Here is a 22,631-nt window from a genome sequence, read left to right as displayed (position 1 = left end):
ACACAACTGTGTAGGGCAAAGATCTCAGCATTTACTGCCTACACTACCAAATATGCCTAATACAAATGATTTCCTAGGAGGACTGGACGCAGTGTGAGAGTGTCTCAGGCTGACATACTATGAGCTGGGACAGCATCCTGGATGGTATTTTAACATTTCTGTTTCAAGGTCTCTTCCCCACAGTGACTTAAGTCTATCCTTGTGCTCTGGTGTGTGTGTGTAAGGCAAGGCCTTTTTTAACCTGTTAAAAGAGTACCTGAGGTTTTTCCTACTCTCCACTGAAAATTAAGAAGGATTTCCCACTACTTTGCATGGCCAAAGGAACTTCCAGAACATATTTTTAAGTGACTTTTGTAGTAGTGGATGGAATCTTGTAATAAGTGATGTTCACTTTTTTGCTGCTGTTACCATAGTCTCAGTGATACACAGATGCAAGTGTCTCTGAAGGCTCCCCGTGTGCTCAAAACTCACTAATTAGTCCTGGAACTACTGAAGATCTAGATTCCTTTAAGCCATGTGTTGCTTGTCTTTTGTCTCATCCTGTGTTGCTGAGCAGAAGCCTCTAAGCTAAGCTGATGACAGAGGCTTTGATGAGCTCAGTGCTTCAGCAGCTTCTTGCAGCTTTAAGTGTCCCAGGAGCCCTACACTGCTTTCCTGGTTACTGAACATCTACAGCCTTGGTTCCTTTAGTTGTTTTGGAGCCCTGAGACAGCACCTCTGGATATATACTCTGGATATATATTTGCAGTCTGTGCCTTCTGTTGGTTTTACCTCACCCTTCTGTCCTCTAACTCAAGCCCAGAGTGCCAGTTTCTATCACTGTAGTATTGAGTAGCATTTCCTCCACTCTCTTTCCACCATTTTTTTTCAGAGTTGTTATTGATCGTCTTGGTGGCAGAGTGAACATTTGAACCTTTTGTCCTCATAAACAGTAACATTCATGGGAATCACTCCCAGTTAATGAAACCTTTTACTCTAGGTTCTGCTATGTGCTCATCTTCATTCCAAACTGACCTTGTTAAGCCACCATAATGAAGTGCCTGTGTCTCAAGCAGTATTCCTGCCTCGTATTGGCATGATGCATCCTGTAACCATCACAGCTCCAAGAGGTATCTGCTCACTGCTCCTTCCTGCCTTGCTGAGCTGAGTTCACATTGCTTTCATTCTCTTTTTTTATTTTTTTCATCATTCTGTTCTTCGCAGTTTTCCTCTCATCCTTTTCTCCTGTATGATTTTCCATGGACCTAAACCACAATCTCTTACACTGTCATCCCTTACATATTCTTCCAGGAGCAGAACTTTTCTTGTCTAGGAGGGGTTGAAACAGCCCTATCAGCTTCCAGCTGAATGGCTACAATCTGTGGCCAAGGAAAGTGATGCACTCTGGTGTCCACCTGAGAGGAAACCTAACTGACCAGCAATTGTCCTTCACATGTCTCCTGAGCATTTCCAGTAGCCAGAGTAAGGCCCAAGGCCAAGGAGAGAAAACAGGGAAGAAAAGAAAGGGCTATAATGGGGTAAAATTAGGGAACAAGGAGCAGAGAAGACATGAGCTTTTTTCCCACTCTCTGCAGCTTCTGCTGTTAATTGCTAGCTGGCAATATGTCAACATGGTTTGTTTATGTTTATGTTTGTTAACTTTGTCTTTGCCCTTGTCTGAGTGTGTGCATGCAGTTAGGTACCAGTTGGCTGGCAAGGTCAAGGAGCTTGTTGCAGCTGTTGTAACTTGATATTTTACCTAGGGGTGACCATAGCCAGTGCCCCTAACGTGCACTTAAAGGAGCTACCCATGGATATGCTTCCATGGATTATTACAATTTATTCTGCTCCATGTGTGGAGTTTCATGTCACAGCTCATGCAAGACTGAAAACTGATGTCAAATCAAGCCTGTATATTTCTGAAACTGTGTAAAGAATCAGTGTGTCAATAGGTGGAGTCCAGCTTCAGTTTGGAGCACCAACCCATAGAATGAAGGGCATGGCTGGGATTCAGAGCAACCTTGCAGACAGTGATGCCCATGCATCTACAAGGGATGGGCACTTATCTATTTGTAGATTAGACTATTCAGCTACACCTTTCCAAAATGCCTTTCTTTGTGAAGAAATTTACTGTGCTTCCTTTAGTCATCACTGTCACTCTGCCACATTTTGGCAGCTGGAAGGAGCCACCTACTTGAGCAGCCTCAATTTGCTTAACGTTTTTGGTTTGCTTGCCAGTGTCAAATGGGTAACTATAACAAACACTTCATACGCAACAGATTTCAAACAGTGGGGAGGTCTGTTCTGTCACACAGCTGACTGCCAGTTCTGCTTCCTACACTGCTGATTTAGTCCAAAACTAGTAACAAAGCAAAAATTATGTGCCTGTCAGCTAAGGAAATATGGCTGCAAAGAGAAAAATACTTAATCACTCAAATTCTTGTTTTAAAAGTGAGTGGATGATCAGTTTCTTTCTGATTAGGAAAATAATACTCCTGCCTTTTAGGTATTTAAAAGTTCTGAGTATTTCCAAAATTTTTTAGTTCCATCGTTCAGTTTTCATCATAAGAAATGCTTTAGAAAATCAAACAGACATCACACACTTGTAATGGCATTTTCTTATTTTCATGTTATAGATTTATAAATTGAAATGCCTTAAATACCAGGAGTTAAAGTGTTTTGGTTTTTCAGACTGGGTAGGTGACATAATCTGGCTAAAGAGAGACAGAGAACTGCTGTTGCAAATGTTGAGTGTTAAATTTAGCATGAGTCATCCCATTCTGTTTATTGACCTGACTTCATTCTTAGTCATGTAGCATGACTGTTCGTTCTCATCTCTTTGGGGAGCAAACCTTTCCATCACCCTGGCCTGAACTCTGGAATAATGCAGGCAGTCTACAGCATATTCCACTTTTGCTAACAAAGGTAAAGCTTCAGTAATGCTGTGACTCAACAAAAAAGCAAGGCTCCTTTTAAACTGCCTTTTACCCGGAGTGCCAAGGCCTCCAGGTATATAGAGTGGTTGCTCTGTAAACAGACTGTCCTACATAGCTTGTTCAAGCACTTGGTGGGCATCCAGAAAGTCCTGTCTGAATTAAAGGCTGTTTAATCATTAGGAGTCTCCTGCTTTCATTGGTAAAAATAGAATACACTGCCCTTGAGAAAATGTGAAGTGAGCTGGTCTTCTACAAACATGTGCTGGACTCTACATGAGTTCTGCATGCTCCACATGCAGAGACCTTGCCCAGATGCAGTGCATAGAGCAAGTAGTCAAAGAGGGGAAGAAAGTTCCCTTGTCATTCTATCTTCAAGTTTCTGAAGTCAACTCACTTGTTGGGTTGGGTTTTACTCCCAACTTATTATTAATATTGCCAGCCACATAAATTTTGTCAGACATTGGAAATTATTTTCTTAGGGCCTGCAGAAATCTGTAATACCATACTTAGAGTCATGATGCACATTCAAAAATAGTTGACAAAGCAACAAAATGGATGACTGGCAATTAGAGGAAATTAGGCTAACAGATTCACAGGATGTTTTCCATTTTATGCCAGTTTTTGAGGTGCTTAATATGTGTACTGGAGTAGTGATATTTTTAGAGGAATAGAAGCTCGAACCAGCAGATCAACTTCAAAGTAAGGAGACTTGCACTTTCTAGAAAGTTCTTTCATGTTCTTTGGGAAGAACAAAGCTGGAAGAATATGTTTCAACAGAAGTATCATGTTTTTTTCTTCACCGACTAAAGATTTGATTTTATTTTAATGATGGGAGGATTATTTTGTGGTATATGTCCCTGAAGGAAAAGTCACAGTGTAGTGTTTATGTGGGTGACAAACCAAGCTGATGCATAACTGTGCTACTTAGTATCATTGCTAAATTAGCTGCATAGTCAGCTCATTTCTTTAAAAAAAACCAGCATTGCCTAGTGAGGGAAAAAAATTCTAATTATTTCCTATAAAAAAGGAATTTTAGAAATAAAATCCTGTGATTTCAGCAATTAATTTATTACCTCTTACATAACTGTCTAGAAGACAAAGCTTTATTTTAACTGCTTTCTAAACTAATCTTCAACAGAAATCTCTATCTCATCTGCTGGCAGCTAAGAATACTTCTAGGTCTTTCATCAATCTAATTCTGGCCTGGATTTGACAGGATTATATGAAGGCAAAAATAAAAAGCCAGGTGATTAGCTTTTCGAGTCTTTCAAAACTTGAGTGAAAGTAGAAATAAGAAATTTGTAAATAAATCCCTCTGTATGAGAATAATTTTAGGAATTTTATTTTGAAATTGAATTGCTATGATTCTAGAACGTGATTGAAAGAAAATATTCTTTCCTGTGCAAACTAAGCACTCAGGAATGGCAAGAGAATGAGGGCATGCTTGGACTACCCACTCCTGGCCCAAGTTAATCATACTTAATACACTCTCTTTGATGCTTCCAAAGAGGTATTTAATTTCATTATATGCTAGCTGCTTCCATGACCTCTGACTATTCTTTTTGAGAGAGATCCTTTTTTTCTCCTATTTTTCATGGCCCATGTAATGCTTTAGTTTATACAGGAGAGAACAATTCACGAAGAATCTCAGAATTTGGCCTATAAGTGATAGAACTATAAAAGATTCATAGAATCTTTTATAATACATGTTTTTAATCTTTTTAATGCATTTTTTTTTTTATTATAGGTGCTCCATATATTTTTCTTTGAAGCCTCTTCTCTGTATGTGTTTGCAATTAGAATGAGGCAAACAGGAGGTGTCAGCAGTGTATGATGCATTATCAACCTGTTGAAACATCTGTGTACACAGTAAGGTGCTGGTACATTGGGCATATGTGTGTTTATATGAATTTGTGGCTGAGTAGGTTTATTGAAATATCTTAGAGCTTTAGACTTTGAACAAAGGAATGTAAAAACACATGATCAATAATTAACTTGTTTTGTCATATAAAGCATCATTTTTGCATAACCTACTGCTCAATACAAGAGAAAAATTTGCTCTAAGATGATGTTATGGATGGCACATAATGCTTCTGTTTAAAAACCTGCAATCGACATTTAAATGCAATTGAGTAGGTTAATAAAGTAATTACAAAAATGTACACTTTAAAGACTAAATTTTAGAATGTACTTACACTATCAAAGTATGTTTTCTTGACATGAAGTTTTAGGAATGTTAACTTAGTAAAATTTAAAATACTTCTATAAATATTTTATTTAGATTTATTTGTCAATCTGCATATCTGGGAAATGCAGAACTTGCATGTTTTACATGCTGCACCAGCACACTTTTCAACATTATATAATAAAAAGCTACACTTCTGAGAAGCCTCATTAATTTCACTCTGTTCACTTTCACTTAACTTGTATGAGCAGTTTTTATATGGCTTTGGTTTTTGTCATTTAAAACACTGGGCCAGCTCCCCAAAGTGAGAATCTTAGTGCAGCTTCTAAAAAGCTGGCTGTGGTCACTTTGAAGGGGAAGTGTTTTTCTGAACCATTAAATAAGTTAATTAAATACCTGCAGGCTTTTTCACTATCTAAAACTTTGGTTTTGCAGGTTATTTTTCTTTTGAACTTGATTATTCACAGTTCAAATCAACTGTACAATACAGTTCTGGTGTTCCCAGCGTAAGAAGGACATGGAATTACTTGAGCTAGTCCAGAGGAAGTCCATAATATTGATAAGAGGACTGGAGAAACTCCCCTATAAAGACAGGCTGAGAAAGTTGGGACTGTTCAGCCTGGAGAAGAGAAGGCTTTGTGGGGACCTCACAGCAACATTCCCATATCTGGAGGGAATCAAGGAAGCCAGAGAGGGACTTAGTCAGGAACTACAGCACAATGAGTAATGAAAATTTGAAAGAGAGGAAATTTTGGTTATTGGTATTAGGAAGGCATATTTTACTGTGAGGGTGGTTAGACACTGGAACAGTTGCCCAGGGGACTTGTGAATGCCCCATGCCTGGCAGGGTTCAAGGCCAGGTTGGACAAGGCCTTGAGCAACCTGGTCTAGTGGAAAGTGTCCTTGCCCATGGCAGGGGACTTGGGACTAGATGATGTTTAGGGTCCCTTCCAATCCCCTAACATTCTTTGATTCTGTTATAAAATCTAGCCACCATGGCCAAGGAGTTGCAGAGACTGAGTGCCTGAATCACCCCAATGTAGTCCCTTTCTTTTTCACAAAAGTACCTGGCTGTATGATAGCAGCAAGCTGGAATTCCCTTACCTGACTGAGAACCCAAATGCTGTGCAGTATAGAACAGGATACCATCTGGAGAGAGAGGCTGGAACTGCAGTTTAATATGGGTTTTATGCCGGATATAAAAGGGTGCAAATGACATCCATGATGATTCATTATTTCTGAAGGATGCATCACTAATGGAAATATCTGAAAAATACAAGAGGAAATGTCATCTGAAAGGTATTTTGAAAGATATTTTAATACTGCATTATTATGGAACCAGTTATTTTGTATAGTACTTAAATGCTGTACATAATACTTCCCATTCTTCCCTTTTCACAGAATAAAAATAACCTAGATACAAAATACAACTTAGATAATAGCAAATCAATGCCATTGTCTTCTGGGTGCCTTATTTTCCTCAACAATCAAGGCTGCAGTTCTAATGCAAAATAAATGTGATCCTGTTAGCATTCATTTTCAAATAAGTATAAGTGTAAATTTAACATTATTTAAAAATTGAAATGCAAAATACTGTTGCAGGAGTCAAAATAAACATTTATTTTCTCACCCTACTGATTAAAATCCTAGTGGAGGATTTGTAATGAGCTGCTTTGTGTGTCATAAGAATGTACCTTTTAAGTGGGAAGTGTTCGTTAATTGTTGCTGAAATTTGTTTTTAGGATAATCATACTGAGATGTTTGATAATTCAAATCGTCCTATCTTATAGTGAAAGAGAACACTCACACAATTACAGTTAGGATGCATGTACACTTTTGAGCTATACACAACTTACTCATTCTGTCTTACCTCTTCCCTCAATGCTGATTGTTCATACAGCACTACAAAATCAGGCTGGTTCAACTGCCTTCACCCAACTGATAAATTATTATACTTTTCTATAATGTTTACGTGACTTGAAACAATTTCAAGTTTTTCCCACTGTAACAACATTACATATTTGAGATATAATTATCATAGAATCAAAGAATCACAGAATGGGTTGGCTTGGAAGGGACCTTAAAGATCTTCTAGGTCCAACTCCCCTGCTATGGCCAGGGACATCTTCCACTAGCTCAGCTTGCTCAGGGCTCCATCCAACTTTGTCTTGGGCACTTTCAGGTATGGGGCATCCACAACTTCTCAGGGCAGCCTGTTCCAGTGCCTCACCAGTCTCAAAGATTTTTTTTCCTGATATCTAATTTCAACCTGCTCTCTTTCAGCTTGAAGCCATTCCCCCTTGTCCTGTAACTACATGCTCTTGCAAATAATCTCTGTAATCATGTTAGTTATTAGCTAATTCATGATCATGTAGTTGTTAGTTTACTGTATTTGTGGATTTGCTGGAATAAATCAAGCTACATAGATGTGCAGGATGTATTTAGACCTGTGTGTGATAAACTCTTTTTACTATTTAGTTAAACAGCAGTATTAAATGCCTGAGTTGTAAGTGTTCCCTTCTCACTTCTGCATTTCCCAGCTGAAGCTCTGCTGTTTCCCTTCTAAGAGACTAACATCTTTCCTCATTTTGGTGCTCCCAATTTCATTGCTTTATATTAACTTGTTCTCAGTCAAATATACCTTCAGGATGTCCTTGAAGTGCATTCTGAGATACCTTTTGCTACCTTTCCACACTCAAGTTTTCTGTAGAGCATCTGCTGGTGAACCCACTCACCACCCAGCTGCACCTTGCACTGCCTTATCACAGATGGGCCTCAGATATCAGACTGGAATACAGCCAGCATGCTGCAAGCTCGTGTGATTTGTCTATTTGTCACATCACCTCCCTCAGAATAGGGTTCAAGGTGTCCCTGCTGGACAGTGTCCAGCAGGCAGATGCATGACTAGAGAGGATCCAGATCTCTCACTTGTTACCAGCATAACCTGACCTGAGGATACCTCTTGAATGGGCAGTAACTGCACAGCTGACCTTTTTATTAATTCTTCCTGATAGATTATAGATGATATTTCTGAGGAAGGTACAAGGATTTGATGGCACAAAATCTCAGTAAGTCTAAAAGTAAGTTTTAATCACTGGAATATCAATTATAACAGATTTATTAAATGCTTGAATGATCAGAATCAGGCTTTTGATGGGCTGTTGTTCAATCTATGTATATATTATCAAATCATTCCCATCCTAGGTATCACAATAGTTGTTATGCCAGCTATCAAGGCTAGGCAGTGTCTGTAGTAATATATTATATAATGTCTAAAGCATGAAGTTCCTGGCATCTATACTTAAGAGTTCACAGAAACAGAAGTATTTAGCATAACAACTACCCTGGATGATAAATAGTAATAAAGCTTGCTAAACAGATTTGGTGCTGTACTATACATCACTAAAACTTATAAACACTGTCAGGTACAAAAGACAGAGTAACACTTAGTATTCCATATGGATTTTTTTTTCCAGTAGTTAAGACAAGGCTCTCCATTAGTAGTTAAAATCTCTATATTGATGTCTTCATATTTAAAAACAATCAGTAATAGTAATTCATTTTGTACATGGACATTTTTTCTTCATGCATCATTTGTTAAGTCAGTCTCCTCTTAGGAGATTTTTGTACAGTGAGACTTACATGTGCAGGACCTGTGCCACAGTGGTCAATCTTACATGAAAATGTGCTGCTGCTTAAAAGGTCACTTTAGGCAAAGTGTGTAATGAGGTATCTGAAAGTCTCTATGGCAGACTCAGTTTCACTTTATCAATGTAGTTAATTCTTTGCTGCTTATGGAGGAAGCATGGACAATGAGTAGTGTGAGAGCAAAATCAGCAGGATTGAAATGCTACATTGCTTGTCATTGGGAGGGATATGAAAGGAAGATTGCTATGATAAAAAGCCTTGAAGCAGAGAAAGAGAACAAGGATAAAAGGTGATTTTATAGTATCACTCAGAGAAAGAATTAAGTTTATAGTTTCATATTTCAGATAGAGTATTAAAAAATAAGACCCACAGCTTCAGCAGCAGATGTCAGAATTCTTTAATAAGAAGGCATTATCCTGATTTATAGATATCAAATACAATACTTTATTTAATATACTTCATTCTGGAACTTCTAAGATGTAAATATTTTATTTTCATTATCTTTAAAAAGTATGCTTATTCACAATAAATATATTTTACAAGTGTCAGAAAGTAACATATTTTGTCACAATGCAGCAGGAGCAACTATAGGAAGTACTAGAATGACTTATAATTTTCTTGTGAATGGCCTGTAGATCCTGCAAGTACTGATTATATGCATGGAAAAAATCTGGTTTGACAGGTGCGTGGAACCCATACGTGCACCCTTATCCCAAAACAGAATGAATTCACTCTACCACAGTGCACAGAGGTGAGCAGTATGAAATTTCATTTCTGCAAAATTACTTCTATAGACAGACAAACATTTAAGGTGAAAAATATGACAATTTAAGCTTTTCAATTTTCTTTTATGGCAGGCATATACAAAACTAACACATTAGAGGCTGAGGTATTCTAATGCTGTTTTCTTGGCAGCAAACTTTGTTTTTCACCTAAGATAAGAAAATAAGAAATTCAGCTAAACTTGCACAAGACAACATCTGTGTTACATATGCTTACTCCTGAGAAACTCTTTGCTAAAACAAATGAGGTAAATGGGTGCCTTTGTTGATCCTATAAACTAAATTGGTAGGAACTTTGCTGTGTAACTACTGCATTACTCACTAGAACCCTTAGCACTGTGGGATGCATTGTAACTACCACAGGCATTTACACAAATACTTCTGTATCTGATTAATGGCTCTGTTTTCTAAGCTGAATACAAGTATCTGATGATACAGCATGGCTGGAAGGGACCACAGTGGATCACCTGGCCCAACCTCCCTGCTCAAGCAGGGTCATCCCAGAGCCCATGGCCCAGGATTGTGTCCAGACAGTTCTTGAATATCTCCAGTGACAGAGACCCTGCAGCCCCTCTGGGCAATCTGTTCCAGCTTTCAACAAGAAGGGGAAAGGAAATGTGAGTCACTGCTCAAAGGAGTGTGGGCCTAATAACAAAAGACATAAAAAAAGCCATGTCTGACTTAATTTTTCACTTGGTAAAGCCTGATCAAGCCTCCCCACGCCTGATAGCTGAGCTAGGGCAAATGAAACATCAATTCCATAGTGATGAGGCAGGTGTAAAGGTCCAGCCTTCAAATCAGTCTGTGAGTCAGGGTCCAGATGAAGTGGATCTTGTTGCTGCTACAGTGTAATTCAGCACAGGATCATGGGCTATTTAAAGCTGCTCCTGAAGCAATGCAGGAGGAAACTCCTGCTGGGGCTCCTCAGCAAAGCTGTCTTTGAGACCCGACACCAGTCCTATCCCTATGGGATGAGAAACACTCTCAAAGCTTTAAACTCATAATAGGAACTTATATATTGAACTCACATTTAGGCACTTAAATCTAGATGCTTTGCTTTAAAACCAGTTCCCACCATTAACTACTTACCTACCTACCTACCTCTGAACACCTTCACAAAGTAAGGCAGCAAGCACATTTCCTGCATATTATTCATGCTCATAGAGGAAGTCTAAATAATTTCAGAGTCATCCTGCTAAGTGCTAGTTAGCTGGCTGGGTCTTGTTCTTACTCCTTTGGGTGACTGGAGGGAATTGTAAGTAGATGATTGAATTTTTATTGGGACATCACATCCCATGATGACATGGCTGACTTGGTGTGGAGGGTATTATCATCTCCTTCATTTTATCATACATGACTTCCACTTGGGTTTATATATGATGTATTTGAGTAGGTAACTCATTTTAAATTATTCAGATAAATATTACAAATGCATGTTCCCTTGTGCCTGCCATGAATATTAGGTTTACTGGACTGTTAATGATAAACCTGAAAGCTTAGATTGCTTTTCAGGTAAAATTTAGACAACACATTTTATCCTTATGTGACATAAATGCTGTGGCTACTACTTAAACATTTTCTCATGTTGACACAAGTTTTCAAAAAATGTCTCTGGAAACAAAGCTGGATGGGATTGGTATTGCTTAAATGACTAAAAGACAATAGTGACAATAGTCACTGTGACTCAATAACAAATTGTCCTTGTGGTTAAACATAGAAATAAAAGTGTCCAAATGGTAACTATGAAACAGACTGTGCCAGTCCAACTGCATTGTCAGGTAAACCCAACATGACTTATATACATGACTGTGTATATAAGGTGTCTTGTCATGTACAAGTTGAGCTAAATCTTACTGTGAATTAATTTCTCTTACAATAGTAGTCAAAATATGTCAAGTAACATTCTATACTGTGTAGAAAGTAAAAAATACTTATAGTAAAAGTTATTTCAAAAGTGAAGGGTTTTTTTCTGTCAGTTTATCAGGTATTTCAAAAATGTGCTGTACTTTTATATCAGAATAATGGAATTTGACATCAAAATAATAGGTAGGAAATTGACTTGAGCTGAATAAACATGGCCCAAGGAAGTTGCTTGCCCTTTGTTCATCAAGGAAATGGCTTTATTGCTTGACAAGTATCTCATTAAACCAAGGATGGAACAATGAAAACTCTACATTTTCTTTCAGTTCTTCAACAATTGTACATTGACAGGCAATATTAGTAGCTACGGAATTCAGAGACTAATATACAGTTGAAGAAGTCTATTTATTAACTTGTTTCTTTGTGAAAAAGGCAGTAGCATTCTGTTATCATGCCTTGAAGTCAAGAAAAATTATCATAATAGATTTTATGAACGTATGTGGCACAAACTATTCCTGCTAAAGAAAACTGCTGAATAATTTAAAATTCATAGAAATATTGTGATGAAAACCTTGCTTATTTTCACCACTGGCAAGTGTTCTCCAATAGTGCCATCTATAGAATCTTTCAAATATTACATTGCTGTCCCCTTAAATATGAACATTATCAGTCTCTGCTATCTCACAATTAACTAATCTGAAACTGTAGGTCTTCTTCACTCCTCTACAAAATTATCTGGGAAATAAATATACTCAGTACCTATAGAAACTCTATCTTATGTGTAAATATACCTCAATATGTAATGGAATGTCAGGGGAACTTTATTGACTTAAAATTTATTTTTGCTCAAGTTTTTCTTAGCCTTTGGCAATGGTGCTTATGACAAGATTAAAGACTTGATGTAATCCATTAAGATAAATGGCAAGAAAAGAAAAAAAAGGTGAGCACTAAATATTTAGATGCTAAAAGAGTGCTTCAGGGAGATAATTTATATAGTTGCTGTGTCAATTTTTTCTCTAAATCTCCATTGTTGGCCACTGCTGGAGACAGGATTACCGGCCTCCCACAGGCACACAGTTCTTATAAGAGGAATAAGCTGCTAAAATAGAATTTAGTAGAGATTAGAATATAAATGCAGACCGTAATTATGGATAATGTCTGTAATTTTAATGTTCGCATATCTTAATAATTACTATTTGTGAAAAAAGATATTGTATTCACATATGTAACAATGTGCTGTATAATCAAACTGCCTGCTGTAAAAGGGTTTTACACTGTTTCTTCTTTCTCAGGAATAATCATCCTTGACATTTGATCTTGGTCACTGTTTTTCACAGTAATCATCACAATGAAACCAACAGGTCTGCTATATACTTGCAGGGAAATTGAAAAAACCGGTCCGTAGAGACTTTTCCCTCTTCAGAAGCCCTTTGAGAGATCTAATTACAAAGGTATTCATTGGCACAAATGAAATAAGCTGGAATTTGGCATGCAAAGCCATGCAGGAGTCTCCCCAGACAAATTACTGGAAACTCATGTTACTTTTGAATATTGTGTGTTCTTGAAATAACTAAATTATTACACTGCTGTGGGCTGAATCTTCCCTTCTTAATCAGAAGAAAATTTAGAATTGTCTGGTGCTTCAGTTGCAAACTTTAAGTCAAATGACCCAAAGATTATATTAACATCATGTTTTGGTGTCATGGAAAACATAACTACTTTAAAAAAAAACCCTAGATAAACTACTTCCCCATATTCCCAATCCTTGTGGTTATGGGAGTGCTAACTAAGAATTAATGCTGGGCCAGATCATGGCAATGTTTGGTTGCCATTTATGCACCTCAGGAGCTGGGCTGGCTTTGCTGTGTTGCTCTTACATCTGTGACCTTTCCAAACCAGTGGAACAACATGATTTGCTGCTTCATGTGTCACAAACAGTCTTGGAAGTGGTTTGAGGTCCAAATGGCAATGTTAACCAAGTAAAATAGACTCCTCCCTAAATCTTCCATTTCCTTCCCATTTCATTACAATCACTTAGTTTCTGGAAGTATAAATTAATAACATTTTTGTTTGTTTACATCAGTGTTACCTTTCTAAACCTAACACTCTTGTTTTATGAGTGTTAACGGGTTTGGACAACACAGTGCACCCAAGAAGTGGAGTTTTAAGTTCTTGAACAAATGTATTACTCTGCCTTGCGTGACAAGGCTTTATTTCTTGGGCCCATTCTGATCTAATTTACAACCCTTTCCTTTTTTCCTAGTGCTCATTATGGACACTTGCCTTCCCAAAACTGGTCTTAAATTTCACAGGCATCTTCCTATTTGTCAGTCACCAGGGTGCTGTCTACCTGCTGAACCTCTCGATCTTTCTCTGAGAAAAGCAAATCCTACTTGCTTTGTCAGGTTGAAATATACAGTCAAATATTTGCTCTCTGCATTTCAGACTACAAAATATCACTGCACTACTTCCTGAATATTATGGTTGTGCACAGCCAATAGGAAATGCAGAGTAATTGAAACTGCTACCCTCTCTTTGTCAAGTGGGTTCATTTCTTCTATTTCCTCTAAAACACATTAAATAACACACATCTTTCTGCAACCTCCTGAGAGTATTGCTCAATTTACATATTGTCAATGGTCACTGTGAGATATTCAAGTAAGTCCTGTGAATCTTGGGCCATAAGTGCCATGAAAACTGTGTTCTTTAACTGATCTTGCTCTCCCTGTGCTTAGTCTTGTTCTAACTTAGTTTTCCAACCACTGAACACTTGCTGGTGGAGCTCTGACATCTAAAGCTTAACAATAATATACCCTATCCCTGTGCTGACAGTCATTGCATCCTTGGTGGCTTGAGTTGAGGCTCTAAGCAGGACCATCACAGAGAAGAACAGCATCATCCTCATCTGCTCATATTCTTTCATCTCTCCTCTCTCATGTACATAGTTAATACAGAACCTCAAATATTTTTAGTGTTTGCCAAACAAGTTAATGATTGTTTATTGATGATTTATGCCTGAGTACCCTTAATAGTTGTGTTCAGAGTGCTCTTGTTTATTATTGTGGTTCTACCCCTATTGCCCCATTTTCTTGCTTCACCTTGCCTTTTCCTGTGCAATCCATACTGTTGTACTGTCTTTACCAGTTGCTGGTAAACCCCTGTTTGTTCTTACCCTTTGTTATTCTACTCTACACTTTTTTTTTGCCTCATAAATCTCTTCTGTCTTCTTCTCACACTTTTTTCCTTCCTTCTGGTACATTCATTAGTCTTCATCCTTTAATTACCCTTTGTTTCTCCCAGTTCCTTGGGCTGTTCATTGCTCTCTGTCTCTTTTTCTTTTGGCTCCAATAACCACCATTAATCCAGAGATGAGATATTCAATCTTGATAAGCAGCTGTTTTTTATCAATTTGCCATCCACTAAAAGTGCAAATTGCTCTTTGAAAAATCTCATGGTAATTCATTATTCTGCCACAGAGTAAGGTGAAATACAGGGCACAGAGTTTGGTCAGGATCCACAGTACCTATTCATAAAAGGAAAGCTTTTACATAAAACAGAGAGGAACCCTCTAATGTGTTTATCAGGTGAAGAATTACTACAAGAAAGACAATCTGTAAGAAATACAATTTTCTCTTGCTCCACTATAAGTTTTGTACTGATAATGTGGCCGTTCATAAGGAGACTCAAATGTATTCTGGAACCAGAACACAGGAGTGTTTACCTGATTAATTACCTGCTTTGTGCATAGCACATATCTTGATGATCAGTGTCCTGAATCCAGATGGCATAACTTTTGAAAACCTCACTTGCAATGAGAATTCAAAATTGAAAAGTTCATGTAAAGAGCCTTGAACAGCTGTTGCAACAGAGGCAATAAAGCAAGCACATTCTTATACAGAATAAGGAATTCAACAGTAACTTTCCAGAAGCTGTATTCTTTTTCATTTGAGCCTACCAAATCCACGTGTAATGGGATTTAACAGCTATCCATCTATAGGGTGAGGAGGACTGTAAATCAGGTCAAATGCAGTTCAGCTTGTCAGTTTTGTGCTTCAAACTCACACAACAAGAGAGCTGGACCTTGACAGGCAGTTTGGAAAGGCAGCTATTTAGCAGTAACTGGAGTTCTCCAAAAGTTTTACAAAAAGCTTCTCAACAGGAAAACATAAGCTGTACCAAATGAACATTAATCTAAAGGCTATAGAATAGAGAGTGTGGACTGTACCTCCTTACACACAGAGGCACTTTGGGTACTTTTGGGAAAAGTTCCTGAGCTTGTAGCACCTGTGTATCTGCACTGTTGAATATTCATTTGCACAATCTCTCAGAGAAGAAAACAGATAAAGGATTCCTTTACATGAGGGTAAGAAATGCAAAACCTGCAAACTGAGGACATATTTTGAGGGTGACCTGTTGAAAGAAAGCCAGGGAGAATAATCACTTCTGGATTTTTGCAGTGATGTTTGCATCTCTTGTCACCGTTATCAGTGCATCCCTACCCAACAGGCTGTGAAGTCAACAGGAACCTCTCCATTAGGATCAGTAGAAATTGGATAAGGTCCCAGGTGCTTCCCTCTTTTGTACCACTACTGTGATCTCAAGTGTATTTCCAATCATACTTCATTACAATGAGCTTGGGAATTGAACTAAGCAGTATAACATTGCTCTGTAATGCTTCCTGTTTGGTGTCTGACAAATCATGCTTGTGAATTTGGTTGATTGATTTGAAAAAATTGAAGGAAAAAAATGGCATTAAAAATAAGAAAAGGTAAGGAAACAATATCTAATAATTCATTGCTTTAAATTACTTTTTCCAACAGAAAGGAGCATCACTTTCTTAAATCTATTTTGTCCTTTGTGTCTCTATGTCACATTGAATTGATATATTGCAAAGTGCTGTAGTTTTACATCACATAACTGTGTGTACAATTTACTGTGCATTTGACATACCTTGTTCACAGTAGGTACCAGTTGTTCCAAGAGGACAGTGACACGTGTAGCCACTAGGCAGTGGCACACAGGTACTGCCTTGCTGACATAGATGTGGAGGATCATGCTCAGGTTCACACACTGACACAGTTTCTGTGCAAAATGCGCCTTTCCATCCAGTGAGGCAGTCACAGCTATGAAGGGTAAGTGAAGGGAAAGAATGCAACAGTATTATCAAAAGAAATCAACATGTCAGTAGCAATCTAATAAAGAGATTTTCAAGTTTGGATTCCTGAATTCAATAACCTGATCTAAAATGGTTAAAAAGAAAAGGATTGTAACCAAGTTCCTCATTTAACTATTTGGTATGTTAATTTTATTATAAAAGAAAAATGTTAATAATAAGAAATATTGTATTTTGAATATTAACATTACAATATTAGCATCTGTTAAAAAAAAAAGGCTTGTAGAGTTCGTATGTTTGTTTTGCTCTACAAATAATTACAAAAAGCCCTGGCTTCATAAACTAGGAGGAGTTAAAGCGGGCATTAAAAGGGAAGGGTAAGCAGCAGAAAACAGTCATAAAAATAAAACCAGCATAAGAGAATTGCTAACAATTACAAATTTTAGCTACTAAAATTTGAGTCTGTCAGCAACTTCCTTTCACTTAGTCATTGGTAATTTTCAAATTCTAAAAACTGGCATGTCAAGTGTTGAAGCACTTGACAGAAAAGAGGATAGTGGATATGGCCATGAAAGAGGTGCCAACATGGGTATCATATATCTATGATGGTAAATCTATACCAAAAGTAAATATTCTAAACTGACTGAATCATTGAACTTGTTACTGTCTCCTACCCTTTATGCCTTTCTTTCATCCAGGCTAGAGAACAAACCCAAAAAAATCACACTAACCTATACATTTAAAATTAGTATGAATTCTATGGAAATTGTTAAATACAGAATATACTTGGCATTGAAGTTTAAAATTCCCTCCTTACTAAAGAGTTAAAATTACATGTATTATACTATTTTTATTCTAGCATTTTGTATCGTTTTATGATTAAAAAATTATTTCCCTGAATAAAAACACTTACGGATTTTTTCACTGGAAGTTTTCTCTCTCAAGGCTAAGAATGAAAACTCATATTTTGATTGGGTTTTGATTGGTCCATGTTTGTTTGGTTTTTTGTTTTGTGCACCTCTTGAATTTTTCTTTGCACTGACTGAGTTGCACATCCTCCATTAATCAGCCCATTGTTTACACATAAAACATAATGAGGAGCTTGTGAAACTGCTGTTTCACCAGACCTTCAGATCAGACAACATGTAAACAAAGCACAGCCAACAAACACTCCAGAGTGATAAACAGACATTTGGCATGAAGGGGAAAAGAGGACAGGACCTTGCAAAAGCAAAAGCACCTCAATTCATCAAAGTCAGCATCAGAATGCTTTCTGTCTCAGCTATAAATGTTATGCTTTGATGCATGAAAGCTACTGAGAAGGGGAAATGATTTAATTCCCTGAGTGCAAACAGCAGTGCCCCTTCCTTGTGCTGTGAGGGAGGCTGCTGGAGCTGATGCTGCTGCTCTTGGGCATTGTACATGAGGCTTCTTCCCCTTTCCCTGGCTTGTGTCTGCATATGTCTGTTTAAATTTCTTTTAATTCTTATCTCTTATGACCTAACAGAAGTCAGGCTTTTAAATTAATTTAAAATTATTTGCACAGAGCTGAACCTGTTTGCTGGCCTACAGTAGCAATAATCTATCAACAAATGAAGCCTATTTAACACACCTAAGCAAGTTGGACTGCTGTTGAGAAGTTAGATCCAAAATTTCCTAATCTTTACAGAGATGAAGGAAGAGGAAGTGTTTTTAATATTTTCCATCATGTGGCCTGCCATGCTGATCTAGTTTTCTCTATGTATTCCTGATTTTGGTTGCTTTTTTTTCCAGACCAGGAGAGCTCAATAGCTTGCACTAGTGACTTGACTCTCAGGGATTTAAAGACCCATTTAGAATCACAAAATACCTCAAGTTGGAAGGGATTTATAGGGATCTTTGAGTCCAACTCCCTGCTCCTTGCAGAACTACCTAAAAGCAAATTGTATGACTAAGAGCATCATCTAGATACTTCTTGTATTTCTTTAGGTATAAGAGGTGAGATTCATTCTGAGATCAAGACAGTTAATTTTATGTTGCATCAGGTGCCCAGCTGGCTTCCAGTTGCCCTAGAAGTATATGAGAGAGGCAGATGTTGGCCAGGGAGACAGGTTTCTGACAGAGATCTGACAGAATGTTCAAGTTTAGGCAATGGGACCCTCGAGTAACTGTCTGAGCTCATCTACTAATCAATCAGTGGTGATCGAGCAGAAACTAAACCCAAAAATTTTTTATCAAAATTCTGGCAACGATAAAAAAAGTAATGAAAAGTAATCTTACACATAAAATATGTAAGAAGTGTGTCTGTTTATTACTACACAAAATCCTGATCAAACTTTCTTGAAGTTTATAGTGAAATAACTAAAGATCCTAAAGGATTTGTGAAGAATTGGAAAGGTTACTTAGATCCAAAATTAAGCAAAAAACATTCTTCAATTAAATATAGAAAATATGTAATTCAAAATGTCATTCTCAATGCTAACACAAATATGGAATTTCCCATTGCTATGCAAATGTGGTGTCAAATCAAACAAGTAATCTTATAGCAGAAAAGGAGCTGTTCAGATCTGCACATTCTGACACCTGAATTTAGGATTCTATATCAACGATGGACATATACTTAATGGAGATCAGAAGCTTAATTAATTTATCAAATTAGTTAGACCAACTGAGATTAGGCAGATGTTTAGTGACATCTGAAACTCCCTAGGGTATCTTGTCTGACCTCCAAACACTTCTCCAGGAGGAACCGAAACGTTTCTCAACATCATATAAGTATCTCAGATAGTGCAGGACATCTCAAATCCATATTGGCATGTATTAGCCCCATCAGCCTGCCCAATCCACTGGAGATTTCTGGATACAGTTCTTGGATTTGTTTTGTAGTGGAAAGATGCTGAGCAAGGAAGGAAATTTGTGAATAAGAGTGGTTTCAAATTCACACAGTGGGAAACCAGAGCATTAACAAAAAACAGTCTCTCTTCAGGCTAGAAGCTAAGGATGGAGCCTGAAGAAAACAAGATAGGAAGATAATCAGCTGTATTTAAACAAAGAGACTAATAGAATGTTGCAAAAGTGTCCTATTAAATAAGGCAAATTGGATGAAAAAATTTAGATAGCAAATTCACCCTCCAAAACAGAAACTTGTATTGTTTTAAACCAAGATGATTAACAGTCTTTTCCCTTACAGAGTATGAAGGTTATGTCCTTGTGTTCCATATTGATTCTGTCCTTGCACTGCAAATTTATTTTAATTGAATCTGGCCTAATAATGAGGCTACAGAAGCTCTTTTTATGGGCCACCCCACACATGTGGGGTATGATTTAATTTCTGAACCCTGAGTGGCTGTTTCTCTTTGAAAGCTATAGAGTACAGAGAAATCCACATGAGGCTTGGAGATATGACAGAAAACTTATTCAAGTCCCAAACTCTTCTGAAGCAGCAGCTGATGGCCAAAAGTCTACCCAGGGGTGTCTAAAGTGACATTACATGCTCACATTTAGCAGACTGAATCCTCTCCATTTTGTCTGATGTTCTGTTCAAACAGTATACAAGATCCACTTTTTTCTTACTTCACCAACAAGAAGTAGCCATAATACCTAGCAGATAATCTTGTTATATGTAATTTTCTATTTTCTATGATTTTGCATCATAAATAAAATAACAGGGGATATTACTGTCCCTTGAAAATTATTATTCTGCACTTTATTATTCAAGTACTTCCCCTTTGTTTTGTTTAAACACAGCAGCTGTCCTCTGTTGCTGGCCAGAATGTAAAGATTAATGCCGCGTATTTCTTTTTCTATTTAAATCAAAGCGTTATCCCTATAGCAACTGAATCTACAGCTTAACATCACTGCACACTTTCTGGCAGGGTGGTGAAAGCAAGACATAAAAATAGCTCAAAACAGCAACCAAAACCTCTGGAGAGATCTTGTTTCAGCAGAGAAAATATTTGAACACAAATCCAGTTCCCTCAAGGACTCTGCTCTTCAAAGGAACACAGATGATTTGAAAATAGAAAGACGTTCCCTCTGAGAAAATATATTGAGACAATATTGACAGCAATTGCACTTTGACAGAAATTATATGTAAGCTACATCCATGCCTCTTTGGCAATGCTTCACTTTTTCTGTGTGAGGAAAAGGTAACCATTACTGGTACAAGCATGCACATATACCTGGTGTGTGAAGACCTAGCTGTCCTGTAATATGGGGACAGGAATAGAATTCAGTAGTAGGTCACTATAAATTAAATGCAAACAGACAAATAAACAAACTGCAGAAAAAACAAATTACACCCTCCTTCCCCCTCCACACCTTCCCCCGCTTTGCCCCCACCCCCTTCCCCCAGTGCCCCAGAAACTTTAGAATAATCCCTAAACTAATCTGAAATATAAACTGTAATGAAGAAAAAGGACTTTGCCTATAATACCAAGCTTGCTATGTTTTCTTGTTATCAGCTGCCATTCTAGCCTGCCACCTGCTTTCCAAATGTGCTCTGTATGCTGCTAGTGGTAGTTCACCTTATAGACACGAAGGTGACTTAGCGCAGCTGAGTAAATTGCTGAAGCAAGGCTTTAGGTGGGTGGATGGGAGTGGAACATTTCAGCCCACATTTATGCCCTTTTTGTCTTGCAATTTTGGTTTTGTATTGCCTCTAATATGCTCATAATCCTTTCATGTTCCTCAGAAAGATCAAATGTCAAGGGTTTAACAGCTTTGGGAGGATCCTGCAAAGTGCAACAGTTGTGACATGCAGCAGTACAACAATCAGAAAGCAATTCCAAATTATGCTTTTTTAAAGTGTTTCCTTCATTACTGTATTTAGGAGAATATAAATACACTCATAAAGTGAATAGGGAGCAATCTGTGCTAATATTTGGGTCAATTTTCCAAATAACAGTACAGTTTACTAGCTTTAGAAGCAGGTTTTTTGTACCAGTTTTCTTGTAGGTGAAGATTTGTGTCACATGCAGCAAAACCAATTACCATATAATTCTCTCTCCAATACAGACTTAGTAAATTGTTTTTAGTTTGACAGACATGCAAATGTTTTTCTTCATAGCACACAGAAGGGCAAGTTTTTGTTGTTTTAAGAAGCTCCAAAGTGCAAAGCCTTTTTTCTCATTCAATTCTGTCTTGCTGTCTGCAATGTTTTCAGTCAAGTAACAAGTTTTAAATCAGCACTTTTCTCTTTTTAAAAAGATTATGCAAATATGTGGAAATAAATGAACACGTGAAGGTACATAAGGGAAAGCAAGCATAATTAATCTTGGCAGATACTTTTAAAATAAAAAATGCTCATCAGCAAAGGTTTTACAGCTGCATTACAAAGTGAAAACAAAATTTATTTGACACTCAACAGCAATTTAGAACTGCAAATGTGTATCCTCCTTCTGTACGTACAGCCTGGGCACTCAGCTCCATCTGCTCTGAGAGACAAGGCATGAAAGACCAGAGACTCATCTTTTGGGCAATCTCTCATGGCTACCCCCTCTTATCCCATAGATCAGCCAGATGAGCAGCTTAGAGATGAACTGACATGTTTGGAATATTTGGAGTTCGGATGAACTGACATGTTCAAACAATATTTGGAGCTCCTACAGATTTAAAACTGGCTCAGAACTTTCTAATGTTGGACAGTCAGTGGTTTATTCCACAAGGTTTTTTAAATGGAAAATAAGAATTCCCAGGAAACCAAAATCACTTATTTTTGCCCTATCAGTCACATCTGGACATTAACACAGTCAAGCTCTCCTCTGTATTACTTTTTTTCTGCTATCCCAGCTGCTCACTTAGTTTTAAAAAATGGTCACACATCTAATTCTTCCCATGCATTTCCAGGAAATGCCAGGAAATATCTGGATGCCAGTGACTTTAGGGAAACAGAACCAACCCATGGAATTTCTTAAAAATATTCTCCAGAAATAGTCCCAATGTTATTTTAATATTAATGTGTTTGTCTAACTGAATGAATTTTCCTTCCTTCCTTCCTTCCTTCCTTCCTTCCTTCCTTCCTTCCTTCCTTCCTTCCTTCCTTCCTTCCTTCCTTCCTTCCTTCCTTCCTTCCTTCCTTCCTTCCTTCCTTCCTTCCTTCCTTCCTTCCTTCCTTCCTTCCTTCCTTCTCTTCCTTCCTTCCTTCCTTC

General features: G+C 37.6%; 1 protein-coding gene across 1 annotated transcript in view; it reads right to left on the bottom strand.

The window, feature by feature from the left end:
• EYS (eyes shut homolog) overlaps window positions 1-22,631 on the bottom strand; it is a 725,122-nt gene that overhangs the window by 4,877 nt on the left and 697,614 nt on the right. Inside the window, 2 exon segments of the mRNA XM_053974015.1 lie at window positions 6,205-6,366; window positions 16,341-16,513. Coding sequence (XP_053829990.1) covers window positions 6,205-6,366; window positions 16,341-16,513 — 335 coding nt within the window.

The sequence above is a fragment of the Vidua macroura genome, chromosome 3 (assembly GCF_024509145.1).
Source record: "Vidua macroura isolate BioBank_ID:100142 chromosome 3, ASM2450914v1, whole genome shotgun sequence".
NCBI classification, from domain to species: domain Eukaryota; kingdom Metazoa; phylum Chordata; class Aves; order Passeriformes; family Viduidae; genus Vidua; species Vidua macroura.
Note: the sequence above shows the minus strand (reverse complement) of the source record. Positions and strands in the feature narration are given on the sequence as shown.